This window comes from Mya arenaria, chromosome 8 (genome assembly GCF_026914265.1).
Source record: "Mya arenaria isolate MELC-2E11 chromosome 8, ASM2691426v1".
In the NCBI taxonomy this organism is placed as follows: Eukaryota; Metazoa; Mollusca; class Bivalvia; order Myida; family Myidae; genus Mya; species Mya arenaria.
The window spans coordinates 9,521,545-9,537,923 of record NC_069129.1 but is presented as its reverse complement, the minus strand read 5'-3'; the positions used below and the strand labels follow the sequence as shown (position 1 = coordinate 9,537,923).

General features: G+C 38.1%; 1 protein-coding gene across 1 annotated transcript; it reads right to left on the bottom strand.

Moving 5' to 3' along the window:
* Window positions 1–7,963: 7,963 nt before the first annotated feature.
* Window positions 7,964–16,379, bottom strand: LOC128242318 (uncharacterized). Its single transcript, XM_052959420.1, has 2 exons — window positions 16,321–16,379; window positions 7,964–12,287 (listed from the first exon to the last, which is right to left on the bottom strand). The coding sequence occupies exon 2, from the start codon at window positions 12,282–12,284 to the stop codon at window positions 8,133–8,135; it is 4,152 nt and encodes a 1,383-aa protein (XP_052815380.1). The 5' UTR covers window positions 12,285–12,287; window positions 16,321–16,379; the 3' UTR covers window positions 7,964–8,132.

Sequence of the window (16,379 nt, the reverse complement as noted above, 5' to 3'; positions counted from 1 at the left end):
ATATAAACTATAAAGTTCAGGATTTGATGGATTTTCGTTGCTTTGTCAACTCTGATATCACCAACTATATAACAAGTGATAATACATCAATTGATAAAGTGATTAAAACTTTCAATTGTATTATACTTGATGTATGTGGAAAAAAAACTTAGTGAAAAATACAAATAAAATAAAAAATAAACAAGAAATACACAATAAAATAGAAGACGTTTCACAGTGATTTAAACACCATGCACAAAACTACAAAACATAAAAAGCATACTCCAAAATCGTTCAGACCCAATTGTAAGGGATTCTTTCTGCAAATTAAGATTAAAGATGAAAAGCAATTGTTTGATGAAAAAATGGAATGAATTAAAAAAAAGGCTTACAAATCATTTTTTGAACATGTTGTATAATAATGATCAAAATGAATATTTGAACTAAAAGACGAACATTGTTTTGTTGATGGTCAATCATAAAACACATCTCCGGATAATTGGACAAAACACTTTTGAAATCTAATTAGTATAGAAAATGATTAAATAGAACAGCATTACTGCTTTAACAAATGTTTTGCAAACTAAAGAGGAGAAACAAATGGTTATTAAATTTGATTATGAAATAACTTTAAAGGAAATTATTAGTGAACAAATCAAACGTACCTCAGTGCTTTAATGACAATGATGACAGATCTCTCTTAATAATGCACACTTTGGGTGTCTACGTTATGCTGATAATCTTAATGCTATTCTAAGTAGTGGCTATTTCCCTGAGAATTGGACTAAGGGGATAATTATACCTTTACATAAAAAGGGGGATAAAAATGATGTTAATATCTATAGAGGCATAACCCTAGTTAGTTGTAAGTCAAAACTGTTCACATCCATACTTAACAAAATAATTATTTTATTCTGTGAGGAATCAAATGTTATGTCGGATGCGCAGTTTGGATTCCGGAAGGGAAGATCAACAATTGATGCCCACTTTGTTTTGCTAAATCTTATACAAACGTATCTAAATGAAAATAAACGTCTTTATTGTGAATTTGTAGATTTTAAAAAAGCATTTGATTGTGTGTATAGAAATGCACTGTGGCTTAAAATTTACAGATCTGGTATCCAGGGTAGAGTTTTAAGAATAGTAAAAGATGTGTATGAAAAAAAATAATCAGCTGTTAAAGTGTTAAATAATTACTCTGATTTCTTTGAATATTCTATTGGTTTGAGACAAGGAGAAGTTATGTCCCCCGTTTTGTTTTCTCTATTTTTGGAGGGTTTAGAATTGTTCTTACAAACAGATATGAATTCTGGACTTAGTATAAACGATCGTATTGTTATTTTATTGTTATTTGCAGATGACATGATTATTCTAGGTAACACACCTGAAGATGTTAATAAGTCGCTATCTTTGCTGGAAATATACTGTGTTAAGTGGAGTCTTGATGTCAACATAAGTAAGACAAAGGCTAAGGTATTTCGCAAACGAGGTGGCCTGTTAAGAAACGAAACATTTACATACAAAAATAATAACCTGGATGTTGTTCACGACTTTAATTATTTGGGTACTGTTTTTAATTACACACGTAAATTCTTACTGAACCAAGAATACCTCGTTGGAAAACCCTTAAGGCGCTTAATGTGTTATTATCTAATTGAAGTAAATATAGTATGAAGCCTAGCATTTTATGTCAATTATTTGATGCTTTTGTTAGATCAAGTTTAAGTTATGGGTCTGAGATTTGGGGATTTGGAAAATCTAAAGAAATTGAAAGAATCTATTTAAAATTTTGTAAAAGAATTCTAAATGTACGTATAAATACATGTAACAATGCAGTATATGGAGAATTAGGACGTTATCCATTGTTTGTATCACGTTATACAAGAATTATAAAATATTGGTATAAAGTCGCAAGTACTGACAATGTTATACTCAAGGAAATATACGTCATGACCGTAAATGATTGCGAAAATTGAAAACGCAATTGGGTTGCTGATGTTAAAGATCTGCTTAGCATACATGGTTATACATATGTTTTCAATTATCCGTCGTTTCATGATGTTAACACATTTGTTAGCATATTTAAACAAACAATGGTGTAATGACAAAGCAACAAGTGGTGTGTTAAAATTGTATGATAGTATTAAAGATACATTAGGCTACGAACAATACGTAAATATTCTTCCACAGGATTAACGCTTCTATGTGAGTAGACTAAGAGTTTCGGCGCATTCTCTAAGAATCCATACTGGTATATATGCAACTAATAACCTTCCTAGAAATGAACGTTACTGTATTTTTTTGTAACACTCGTGACATAGAAGATGAATATGACTTTGTGTTAATTTGTCCTTGTTATATTGATATTAGAAGAAAGTATAATAAGAAATATTTTTACATAAGACCAAGCATGTATAAGTTTATAGAATTGTTAAAACCTGAAAATAAAAATACAATGTTTAAACTGTCAAAATATATTAAAGAATCTGTAAAACATAGAATTACCCTTACTTATGATATTTAGTATAATATGCTCATCCTCACATAATGTATGTATGCATTTATTTGCATTTGCTCATGCCAACTTTTTTTTATTTCTATTTGTATTCAACCTACATTGGTTCTGTATTATGTGATTTGATGAATTCATATTTGTAAATGTGTTTGATATTATTTGACTATGTACTGTGATGGTATACGTCTAATAAAATTCTGTTCTGTTCTGTTCTTATATTATTGTAATTTGTATCATTATCAACTAATTACTAATAAATTCTCACAGTAACATGATTAATATGGTCTTTCTGTAAATCTTAATTAGACTCACATTATTGCATTCTCCCAAAGTGGACGTATAGATATTTTTGTAAAGACTGTTACAAAGGCATGTTACAATATATGAATATCTAGGAATTCTATTCTCATCACCTTGAACATTCTCTTATTGTCAAAATTATCTCTATACAAATAGCATTGAATGCTAATATTATGTTTTGGCAACTTTAACTTATATGTTAAAATAGTAGTCACGCGACATACAATTACGTCATAATACAGTCATTTGTGACGTAATAATGTTCTCATCTTGTTCACTCTCGAGAGAGGACGTGTATTTGTTCAGTCAGGAAAATAAGTTTATTTCATAGACAATTATTCAGATGGAGGAACAGTTTCAGGAGTTTAAAGACTCGGTGAACGAAAGGATTATCGGCGTAGAACGAAATCTACAGACAGTGATTCAGAAACTTGATATTTCCTCCGGATTTGTAAATTCACCACGTGAAGGGTGCTTCTCGGTAAACGACCACCCAGAAAGAAGCCACGTGTTGGCTCCCGGTACCGCAGCTCTAACTGCCACCGGGTCTAATTCTGATATCCAGGGGGATTTTTCCGCACTGAAGGACAGTTTGGCACGGATTAAGCTGCCGACAGAGCTACGACTCAACGAATCCCGTCAAGGAATCAAGCGTTCGGATGTTCCTGTATTGAACATTCTTTCAAAGTGTAGCCGTTACAGTGAAACCACGGCAAAACTCCTATCGACAATTGAACCAGGATCTAGTGTAACCCAAGAAACATTGGACCAGTTGTTTCTTATTTGTCATGCCCAGTGTAAATATGTTCAGGATGAGTATGCGGCTATTCTTGTAAATGGACAGTTTGACCAATCAACATCAAGGATATTTCGTGCGTTACAAAAGAACACATCCGGGTTAAACGCAGACTCGCTCGATACTTTAAGGTCTGCAGCCACCTTATCGGCGGCCAGCCGTACGACAGCCCCAGCATGTGGTGCGTCAACATCATCGTACGAGTCGGGACGTGGCGGTTATCGTGGAGGTCAACGCGGAGGTCGTCGGGGAGACGTTTTCAATTGCTTCGCGTCGCGCCAGTTCCCGTCGTCGAGATACCGCAACAGTCACCAGAAGGACGAGGGTGCACCAAACACATACGATAAGGACGATTAGTTACGCAGTGTGTGCTTACATTAAGCGTTGTTTTTATTCAGATTTCACTTAATTAAAATTTTGTTTCAATGTGTATTTCTAATCTCCAACGAAATATATCTGCATGGAAACAGATTGATGCTCCCAATCACATAATTGATTGGATTACTAATGGTATTACTATTCCTTTTGCGACACAAGTACAGCCTTTCCGAGTTAAAGAATCACGATCTTAGTGCAAAACAGTGTCAGTTTGTTAATCAGGAATTACATAGGTTGTTATTACTCGGATACATAGAACCTAGGGAAGAAAAACCAGTTTGTGTGAGCCCTTTAGGGGTTGTGCCTAAAAAGAACAATAAGTTACGTCTTATCACGGATTTAAGGAAGCTTAATGATAATTGTAATGTTCCAAAGTACAGAAATGAAGACATTCGAGATGCTGTGAAGTTAATAGAACCCGAAGACAGGTTTATTACGACTGATATCAAAGACGGATTTTTACATATACCTGTTCATGTATCACACAGAAAATTCTTAGGATTTAAATGGGATGGAGTTTATTATGTGTGGAATGTGTTAGTATTTGGTATATGCTGTTCACCATATTTTTTAAATAAGATTTTGAGGCATGTTATAACGTATTTACGGTCTGTAGGGTTGAGAATTACAGTTTTTGTTGACGATTTTCTACTTTGTGCATCTGTGTCAAATATAACAGATCACAAAGATCAGTTACTGCATACATTAGACGAGTTAGGGTTTGAAGTGAATTTTGAGAAATCAAACCTAGTGCCAACACAGCGTATTGCATATATTGGATATACAATATGTACTGCCGACAGCAAAATAATCGTAAAAGTGCAGTTGATTCGCGTGGCCAGGCTTAAGAGGTCTATTCGGAGAGTTCTTAGTCAAGGGCTGGCAGCTGCCCGTCAGTTAGCGAAAGTATTGGGGCAGTGTGTGTCAGTTGCCTGGGCCGTCACACCTGGCAAACTTTTTCTGAGAAATTCGTATAAATTACTTAGTGCGCGTAAATCGTGGTCGGATAGCTTAATTATAACACCGGAAGTTGCAGAAGAACTAGGGTGGTGGTTAAATTCAGTAGATTACTGGAACTCACGCGAGATATGTTCCGAGACATTACAGGCTCAGGTGGTCACCGATGCCAGTGGTCTAGGCTGGGGAGCAACGTACGGCAGCCATGTTGCATCGGGCGACTGGAACCGCCGCGTCTCGTATCTCACCTCGAACGAAAGAGAAATGTTGGCCATATTGATGGCCATCAAAGCCTTCGCGAAGCTGTTACGCGGGTTAGTAGTGCAAGTACTAACCGACAATATTTCTGCAATGACTTATATAAACCATATGGGGGGCCCGAGCCAAAAACTGTCAAGGCTGGCATTAGCAATTTGGGCGGAAGCGTTCGATCATGGAATCACGTTACGTTGTGCTCATATCGCAGGAGTACAGAATGGTCAAGCCGATTATTGGTCGAGAACGCCAGACAAGCACAATTGGATGTTGCATCCAGACGTGTTCGGTTACATAGACAAATTGTACGGTCGTCACACAATAGATCGGTTTGCAAATTGTCAGAACGCTCAGTTACCGAGGTTCAACAGTCGGTACTGGGACCCGTTGTCAGAAGCAGTGGACGCCCTATCGCAGGGCAACTGGGGGTGCGAAAACAACTTTGTAAACGCCCCGTTTTGTCTTATACCACAAATTTTAGTACAAACGCAAAAAGCGTATGCGACCATAATAGCTCCGCAGTGGAAGACACAAACATGGTATCAACGGTTGGCTCGTATGTCAATTTCCCCACCTCTAAAGTTACCGAACAACCCAAGAGTTTTTCGATGAATGGGGACACTTCCGGAACCGTGCCGGAACCGGAAGTGGCAAATAGTCGCATGGAGAGTGTATGGCGGGAAGAACTTGTAGCAAAAAACTGGTCACAGTATAGTATTAGCAAGTTGAGATATAGCCTTGCTAAGGGCACTTTGCGATCATATGATAACGCGCTCGAGAAATTGTTTAAGTTTTGTACTGAAACAAAGTGTGATTTCCCGCCAAATGACACATGTTATCTGGCCGATTTTTTCTGCAACATGGCTAACGCGTCGTCTCGACCTAATTCGGTCATAAGAACAAACATTGCCGCTATAGGTCACTTATATCGAGCCAAGGGGCGTGTCAATCTTGTCGAAGATTCAGACGTAAGATTTCTCGTTAGCGGACTAGTCAAATCGGGGACCAGTGAACCAATGAAGAGATCAAAGGTCATGCCTATAGAGCGTTTTCACAACTTATTTTTAAGTTGGTCGGACAACAAACATTTGGATTTTAAGTATCTGAGGCTTAAAGCCATTACGTTATTAGAATTGACGTTAATGCTAAGACCATCAGACGTTGCACCTAATGGCATATTGTATTCACAAGCCGACGACGAGATAAAGTTATGTTTCAATATTAGTCAGGTTGAATTCCGTGAAACGTCTGCCAAAATAACATTTTTCGGAATCATCATGATACATCGCGGTCAGGGTTTGAGGTCGAGTTGCCACGGGCGAGCAACGTTAAGCTTGATCCTGTTCAGACATTACAGGACTACATTGAACGGACAGACAGGTTCCGGCCGCCAGGTGGTCCGGTATTCTTATCGCTTCGCGCGCCGTATAATGCAATTCAAGCATCGTCTGTTGCCAAGATTTTGGATGAAGCTATAAAACTGGCAGGTCTAGAGGGACAGGGTTACACGGCAAAGTCGTTTCGTCCAACGGGAGCTACTACCGCGATAGCTCAGAATATAAATCCCGAGATCGTACGTAAAGTCGGGCGATGGAAGAGTTCAGAGGTTTTCTTCGCGCATTACGTGCATTCTCAGACTCCTTCTGGCTTCACAGATGACATACTTAATCATGAGTAAATAAGTATTGGAGATTTTAGTTCATACATGGAGTTGGCACTCTGGTTTAGTACTCTTTAATTTGAGTACTTCATTCTATTTTGTGCATTTATCTCATCAGTATGGCATATGTGTATAATTTTAATGTTTAAAGTTTATTAAAATTAAGAAACAACAATGTATGTATTGTTTGTCGTAGTGACGTATATTTACCAAAATAGTAGTCACGCGACATACAATTACGTCATAATACAGTCATTTATGACGTAATAATGTTCTCATCTTGTTCAGTGGCATTTATTATGATTGTATTATGTATATTATATGAGCTAATTATATAGAAGAGTGAACCTGTATGGGAGTATGGCATATGTGTTTAATTTTAATGTTTAAAGTTTATTAAAATTAAGAGTAGTCAAAGCTAGGAGTATGGTCGCTGGTGTCCTTGGAGTTTTCCTTCTTTATCTATATAAAGCGGCCATTTTGGATTGAGGGAAAAATGAGGGATTTTTCGAGACCGCTCTTGCGTAACCGTATTGAACCGTCTGCCATTGCAGACGACGCTTTTTCGACGTTATACCTAAAGTACATACCGCCCGGGTTAAATTTATTAAAGCAAACGAATTGTCTTTATGAGTTTGGTAGGATAACGGACGTTACTTTTAATGTTCAACTGCTTAGGGATATTTATTTTTACCGTGCTGCTTAAATCAGCTCAGCGAGGTTAAGTATGTATTATAGCGTAACGAGTTTCAACATGTCCGGTCTTGTTTATGTATTTCAATCGATTGTGCAATTCCATTTTATTAAAGCATTAACAATAATACTGTCAAACTTGAATAAGATACAACAAACAACAGCCGACTAGCTGTTTAAATCAGCACACAGATAGCTAACCGCTTAAATCAGCGGTGAACGATATAGTAAAGCTATTAACGTGGTGGGGTTAACACTTCATCGCTCAGGAATGTACATACGTGGGAACTAGGCTACAACCCATTCATAGTATTTTGTTGGTGGTGTTTATTATTGAGGTCAAATGAGGTTAACACGATCTGGTACATCGGTATGTCAACATTTGCAAATGAGTAAATATAACAAAACTTGAATAATGTTGATACTTTTATTTACATATATGCATAACAATATATAGCAACATTAAAACAAGGCATTTTACCATTTGTATGACAACACATTAAATGCAATAACAATGTGACACATAAAACGTTATGAACAATATGAATTTATAATACAATTACATGATATGTACATATACAGCAAAGGGTTTTCATAGTTTAATATCCATAGGGTGAGGTTGTGTACGCATTTCCAATGACGCGTTTATCAAACACAATTTTATAGTCTTTATATTCGGTTTTTGTAATGATACAACAATTTTCAGGACTCCGAACAATCTTATTTGTATCAACGACAGTTATTGGATTTACTTTATCTCCACATGTCACCATTTTTTGCACAGTCTCAAAGTTAATGTCTAGAGTATTCTTAAAGTTTAATGTGATTCCGCGCACTTTACAAATGGAAGTTTGTCCAGCGTCGTCTGCACAATTCAGCCTGTAGGCATAGTTTTTGGGCCCGCCGGTTACAAAATCTGTGATGCTATTTCCAGGGACTTCGTCAGTTAGGTCTCCCAAATAGTCACCGAGAGGGGGCTCCCATTCCCCAGGGCGTGTTGTAAATACCAACGAATCAGTGTCACAGTAGGCCAATCGTGTATCCAAAGGCTTTAAATAACTATAGAGCTTTAATCGAGCTTGTGCTGTGGTGTATGCCGCAATTACCGTATTTGTTCGACAAGAGGCTTCCACGAAATCAGTGTTATATACCCAGTCAATCTGTACTCTATTGTCGTTAATGAAACGTACATTTTGTACTTTTTGTTGATCCGATGTCATCATGTCGGTAAAGATAGCCGGGTCATCTGTGAGCGTTGTCTGCGTCAAATTAGTACGTTGCCCAAACTTTCCCCAAAATGAGTTCAACATCAACTTGGCGAGTGAGCGCAGGCCCGGGTTCTTCTTGATCTTATCATAATCCAGTAAAATGCCCTCTTTCTCGTAATATTCTTTAATATATCTTTGTTTGTCCTGTTCAGTTACACACCATTTAGGCCAACCACTCGCTTCCTGTTTCACCTTTAAAAATGTGTTGACATAATCCGTGAATATTCCGCCCGATTTGGATACAGAATCATACTGTGAAATCTCGTCAAAGTGCCAGATTTCGTAGATGTTTTGAATGATATACCCTTGTGAAACAGCTTCCTTAATCTCATCGGTCACCCATGTACCCGTGAATGTTCGCTCAGTGTCACTATGCGTACATTTCTCTTGTTGATAGGTCTCAGTGCACAGGCGACATAGACTGAACATCAGCTTTCCATTACACTTCATAGGTAAGACGGGTATATGGAGATTTCTAGGTGGCAATACCTTGCATTTAATGAGGCCTTCATAGTTCGAAATGTTTTGGAAATTGTCTGTAATAATCTCTGGGTGTCCGAGAGGAATCTTGCCGGTTTTGTTTATGTATGGGTACAAGGATGTAACGTCATAGTATTTTATTTGTTTGTCTGCAGTGGCTTTCTCGTATAATTTAAATGCCTCGGTACGACCGCCGTAGAATGCATCCCGTGGTTCTAATGGAGTTACTATTTCCAGATTGTCTAAGAATTTCTTCATGGTGTCATTGACTTGTAACTGTTGCTTAAATTCACACTCCCATAATGCCGTATATGAATATCCTTCCGCTTCTATGAACTGTTTCTTTTCCATGGTTCTGGTATACAAATCCCCCATGGACATTTCACTCACAGGATTGACAGTAGACTGTGAGTAACATTTGGGACAACCGTGCCAGAAACAACCGTGGAATTCTAAAACATGACGACGTCCATCGTCTTCATAATATCCGTCCACTTTGTACGGACCTATAGACTTCTCGCCTATGTTTCGACCATGTTGAATGAAAATCACCTTTTCGTTTGCTATGTAGGACAGCCACTGATAGGCCATGACCGACTGCTTTTCTTCTGGTCGATAACCGTGGGCAGGAATGATACCAATCGTTTCTGGTGCTAGGAACAGTGTCCTATACACAAGATTGCATGCTGATGCTATGGTTATGCATTTTTCAAATGGATCAATGCCTCGATTATGATCCCTCGTGGTCAGTTTCATGAATAGTGTTCTAAAAGTCAAACAACATTTTCTTAAAATATCAACGTCGGACTGACAGTAACGTAAGAGGTCCTTCTGAAAGTCAAATGTGTCATGCTCATGTTGTTTATACCAGGTCAAGAATTTCCGGCGTTTTTCTGGTTTCATTCCATCTGGACAATAGTACTTCATATCAGGAAGGTGGTCGAGGACGACATTTTGATTTTCTCTACGGTTAAACAAATGTGGAAAGTATCCTTTGGCCAGTTCTGTTTCACCAAAAGCTCCAGGCATGTCCGCCAAAGCCATGGGTATGAAATTAATGGAATCAATGAACCTTATCTTGCACTTGGACACTGTGATAGACATATACTTTGAGCCTGTCGTGATAACGTCTGGCAGAATGGCGTTATCGTGCAGATATTGTAATATAGGGTAACTGTCATAGCCCTTGAAGTTGTGACATATAACGGTGGTGCCGAAGTTCGGTTCCGAGAAAAGCCATTGGCAAAACAATTTTGTTGTATCAGGTCCTGAAAATACTTTGATATTAGGCCCACATTTCAAACATTCAGAGTCAGGTTGTATTTCTTTGCTGATACAGAGACTGCATACCTTGTGGGCCACACAAAGATTAGGAGTGTGTTCCATCGACCCGCACCATGATTTTGCACAATTTATACATCTGTCTTCTCCTGGTAAATAACCATCATTGCACTGTACGATGGTATCCTGAGTGCATTCGAAGTCGAAGAATATATACTGTGTCTCTTTAGGTTTCTTTTTATTGTCACTGTTGTCATCTTCGTTAGCCGGCTGCATATAACACTTGTGATCTTCCATGACGTAGTCCTTACATGTTTTACAATAGGTCTCGCCACACATATGGTCCCGTTTGTGTTTTGATCGGTTGATAAGCTGGTCGCAATTGTTACATCTGTGATACATCTCACACGTAGATTTTCCCTTTTCAGATTTTTTTAGATGAAGGTCAAAACAGTCTTCGTTTATAAATTTACAGTTGCATGTTTTACAGTGTTTCCAATCCTCTTCTTTGTTTGTATGTAGATTTCGACAGAAATGACACGGGTTATTACAGGTGTGCCTTTCTTGATGCTGATACCCTTTCTTGCACACTGTGCAAAAGTAATTTCGGTTAAGGAATCCAGTCATTGTTGTTATGACATCAAAGTGACCATCATGCAGATACACATAAATCGGCACACCCCCTTCTGGACCACTAAATACGATGGCGTTAAAATGGTCCTTCGATAGTACATGTATCTGGTATTTTGGTACAGCAACTTGAAACGCTTTGACTTCGTCTAATCCACACTTCGTAAGAGGAATACAGGCTTTCCAGTGAAGTTCCTCAGCCAGTTGCCCCTGTATTGCATACCCCCGCCTTATGCTATTCCATTGAGGGTGTTTTTCATGACGGGCGATGGCCGTCACTATGGCGCGCGCACAGCATAACTCATCTGTGTTCTTTATCTGTATGATACTTCGTTTATTTTCTAACATTTTTGTTATGTCTACTACTGGTTTCATTTTGTAACCACTTCCAGTGGGCATGTGCACATGAACGAGTTCTATTCCAAATGTTTCATCCACAACAAATTGTTCATAGGATTGAAGTACTCTCTCAATCTCTGACAGAATTCGATCAACTGTCAAGGCTGATTTTTTCATAAATGGTAACACAATTGGGAAGTCTAGTTCTGGGTTGTCCAATGAAAGCCTAACTAAATCGCTCGATGCTATTTCATCAGTCATTTTGTTTATGATGTCCTGAAAAAGTGTTCGTAGATACTTGAGTATATTCGGCAAATCTGTAATTTCCACATCGTTCACGCGTATTCTGTAATAACTGGCAGTCGAACGAAATTTCTCAATCTTTCGCTCACTAACTTTCTCAATGTCGTAATGAGCGGATAGATCTTCATCCAACTTCTTTCGTTTAGCTTCCCCACCACCTCCCTGATCATTAGATGGTCGTTTCACTCCACCTGCCCCGCCATGATCTTGGCGCAAATGTTCCTTAAGAGCGTCCTCTCTAGTAAATACTTTGAGACATTCTGGACAATGATGGTTGTTTTCGTCGTTGTGTTTTTGAAGATGTCGGTCTAAATTGTCTTTTCGATTAAATACTTTCTTGCAGGATTGACACTGATACTTCTTCCAGTGATTCATCGCTCGTTTATGTTGGAGTAGTTGGCTTAGTTTCGGGAAGCTAACCCCACATTCTTCGCACGTGTAAGATGCCATGGTCTGAAAGTAGAATGAAGTTGTGTGATTAGTCTCGAGTTTATATACATCAAATACAAACATATATTTCAGCATGTGTTTCTTGTTTTACAAAACAAAACATCAAGACACCAGGCGAGACAACAAAAAGCCAGGCGAGACTACAAAAAACCAGGCGAGACAGCATAAAAATATTATTTTTTACCACTGTATTATTCCAAATATCTGTCTTATCGTTTGAACTCACAGAATAAAAAATGATTTTTTTTTTCAGATAACTGCATGCGTTTTATACTAATTGAGAATTGAACGAAAGCATTTGATTGGTTAAAACATTCGGTGCACTTGATATAAATACGGGTGAAAAACAACATCGCGTCATTTGTAAGTAAGCCACCAGAGAGTCAACATGAATAAATGTCCAGACTGCCAACAGGAATTTTCGCGGAGAGATGTCTTGTTAAGACATTTGCGTTGCAAACATTCAAGAAGTAGCCAAGCGTATCCGCAGGGCGCCGAAGCATATCCGCCGCCACCGCCGCTAGAGTTCTCATCCCCGGTATGCATGTCCCTACCGCCGCCGCCGCCACCACCACCGCCTACGCCGCCACCACCACCACCACCGCCTACGCCGCCGCCACCGCCGCCGCCACCACCACCGCCGCCGCCGCCGCCACCACCACATACAGAACCCTCTCCGCTACCACCGCCATCAGAGGAAAACATTGTGTTCCAACATCCATTTACAATGATGATCTCTGGGCCAACAGCTTGTGGAAAAACTACGATGGTCAAAGATTTGCTGCAGAATCATAACAAAAAAATAAAGCCAAACGTTCAGCGCATAGTTTGGTTATATAAAAGATGGCAGCCATTGTACTCGATTATCAAGGAGACCGTGTTACCGAGAGTGGAGTTTGTGCAAGGCATTCCCACCGATTTGGAAGATGATGATTTCTTTGATTCGAGAATCAACAATTTGTTGATATTGGACGATTTATTCTCCGAAGCTGGAAAAGACAAACGGGTCATAGATTTGTTCACGGAGGGTTCTCACCACAGGTCTCTGTCCGTGATTTCAATCAACCAGAATTTATTTGGAAACAAAGACCCGACTCAGCGCCGAAATTGTCATTATTTAGTCCTATTTAATAACCCCGTGGATAAACAATCAGTTATGACATTGGCCAGACAAATGTATCCCGGGCAATCGGACATATTCATGAAACAGTTTTCAAAGGCTACGAAGTATCCTTACGGACATTTATTGGTGGATTTAAAGCCAATTACACCAGAAAAGGCAAGATTGAAAAGCGTTTTTTCTACACAAAGGAATGCAATCAGTCACGTGACCGGTGAAAACAATATAAATGAAGCAAATTTGCGAGATACTGGTCATTCATCAACGAGTACTCAGACGTATAACATCGCGGAAGAGCCAGAAAATATGGATAAAGGACAAGCTTGCGACGATTGTGGGCAGTTATTTGATACCACACATGACGTGCAAAGACACGTTAAAAATGGTTGGTGCCCCGAACACAGGGAGTCTAAGAAACGCCCCCACGATGAGATAAGCGATAGCGAGCAAGAGGAGCCTGTAGAGGATAACGAGGGATATATACAGTTGTGGAAGAAAGCCCGTACGAATAATGAGTCAAAATATGAGACAGTTTACAACAAATTTATAGACAATGGCGAAGACAGTGACGAAGCGCGGGAATTAGCGGATGAGCGCATACAGCCCTATAATGAAAAGGGCTTTTTGGACATATATGCATCTTTAATTGATCGATATATTCTTCCGCTCAGAAACAGTAGCATGCACAAGGAAATCATGTCTCAAGTAGATAAACTGGTTTCAAAAGGATACAGCACCACTTCTGCGGTATCAAAGGTTGTAAGAAAGCACAAGAAATATTTTGAGGATTTATTTGATGTGGAATCATCCGAACATGAGGAAGAAAGTGGGGATGAAACTGACGTCAGCGAGGAGGAGACAGTATAAATATATACGATTATGTGTGAATGTTCATTTGTGTTGGGGACACTGAACGGTAAACATGGATGATTGGAAGGAATATTTAAAGAATATTTATTATAACCCTAAACACGCAGCAGCATTTGCAGGGCCGCAAAAACTTTACAAGGTGGTGAAAAATGAAGGAAAATTTAACATTGGCATGCACAGAATACGACGGTTCTTGCATGATCAAGAATCATACAGTCTTCATAAACCTGTAAGAAGACGCTTTCAAAGAAACTATGTCGTGAGCGCCGGTAAAGACGATCTATGGATGGCTGATTTAATCGATATGGTCAAGTTTGCCGATTGGAACCAGGGTTTTAAATATATTTTGTTGGTGATTGACACATTCTCAAAGTACGTTTGGTTACAACCGCTGAAATACAAGACCGGCGATGAAGTTGCTCGTGCGTTTGAGAAAATATTTACAACTTCTAATCGTTCCCCGACCAAGCTGATTACTGATAAAGGTATATTATGCATATTTAATATTTGAATTGGAATTTGCCTTTTAACGCGCTAGATCTTAATTTACTATTTGAAATTGTTCGGTACGTTTATGCATATTGTAATTTTACAAATATAATAATATCAGACTATATATTTTCAGGGCAGGAATTTAGAGCTAAGAAAGTCCAAAATCTCATGAAGAAAAAAGAAGTCCACTACTTCCCAACTCAAAACGAAACCAAAGCCTCAACGTCGGAACGAGCTATTCTAACCATCAAAACTCGTCTCATGCGCTATTTTTCGTACAAGGAAACGGCAACATTCCTACCAGTAATACAAGACATCGCTGACAGTTATAATAAGACCCATCATAGAACAATTGGGATGCGACCAGTGGACGTAAAAGCCACAAATCAGGAGGAAGTACGTCTGGCCACATATTTCACACGGAATCCAAAGTCTAGAAAACAAGGACCCAAACTGAAACCGTTTAAACTTAAAATGGGTGATTTTGTCCGGATCAGTCACCTTCGAAATGTGTTTACTCGTGCGTATGATGAGACATACACTGGCGAGGTGTTTAAAGTGCACAAACGTTATAACAGAGGAACACTACCTGTTTACAGATTACGCGATTTACAAGATGAAGATATTACCGGAACATTTTATGAAAGTGAACTTCAGAAGACATCGTATAATGAAAACAGTGCCTTCAAAATTGAGAAAATATTGAAAACGAAAGGCAAAGGACTAAATCAACAGTATTTTGTAAAGTGGAAATACTACCCTCGTAAATTTAACAGTTGGATCAAAGCGAGTGATTTTGACTTATGATAAATGACCAGCTATGTTGTCTATACTTGTAGGTGTATGTTTAATACATTGCATTATAATTATGATGTATCATGTAGTATGTACTGTAAATATGATGTAAATAAAACTTGTAAAAATACTTGAATCTTGGTTGTACATTTTAACATAACATTGGTTTAAATCACACACTAATATAACAACACAGAGCAATGTATCGTCTGCTTGCAAACACTACCTATAATAAGTGATTTAAACGCTCTAGTAAAATACCTATGTAACCTTGTTAACTCTCTGGTGGTTTAAGAGCGACTGAGCGAAATGTAAACATCCTATAACATGCTGGTTTCTGATTGGACGACTTGTACAATTACATAACATAACATAACATAATATTTATTGTAATACAAGGCCTCCGGTCAAAAATACAACATACAAATAATATATCAAAGTGGTAAATTAGTTATGTAAATCAATATTGGTACATGTAAATCGAATCTCGAACAAACAAACAAAATGTAATTTAGTCAATATTTACAAACTGTAATATTGTTAATTATTTTAAATATAAACAATAGTCATATAAATACAAGGATATATATATCAATATACATATATAATGTCATGTAACTAACATTTTGTATACACATATATTTCAAACATGATGAACATGTCATTTATTTTGCAATGCCACACATATATATTTTTACGAATGTCAAAACCTTTGATCAGATAATTTGACAATTGAGGCAAATATCAGTGAAAACTCACCTTAAATTTGACGACTGTATTCTCGCTGTAAAACTACCAGGAGCGTTAGTCGATGTCTG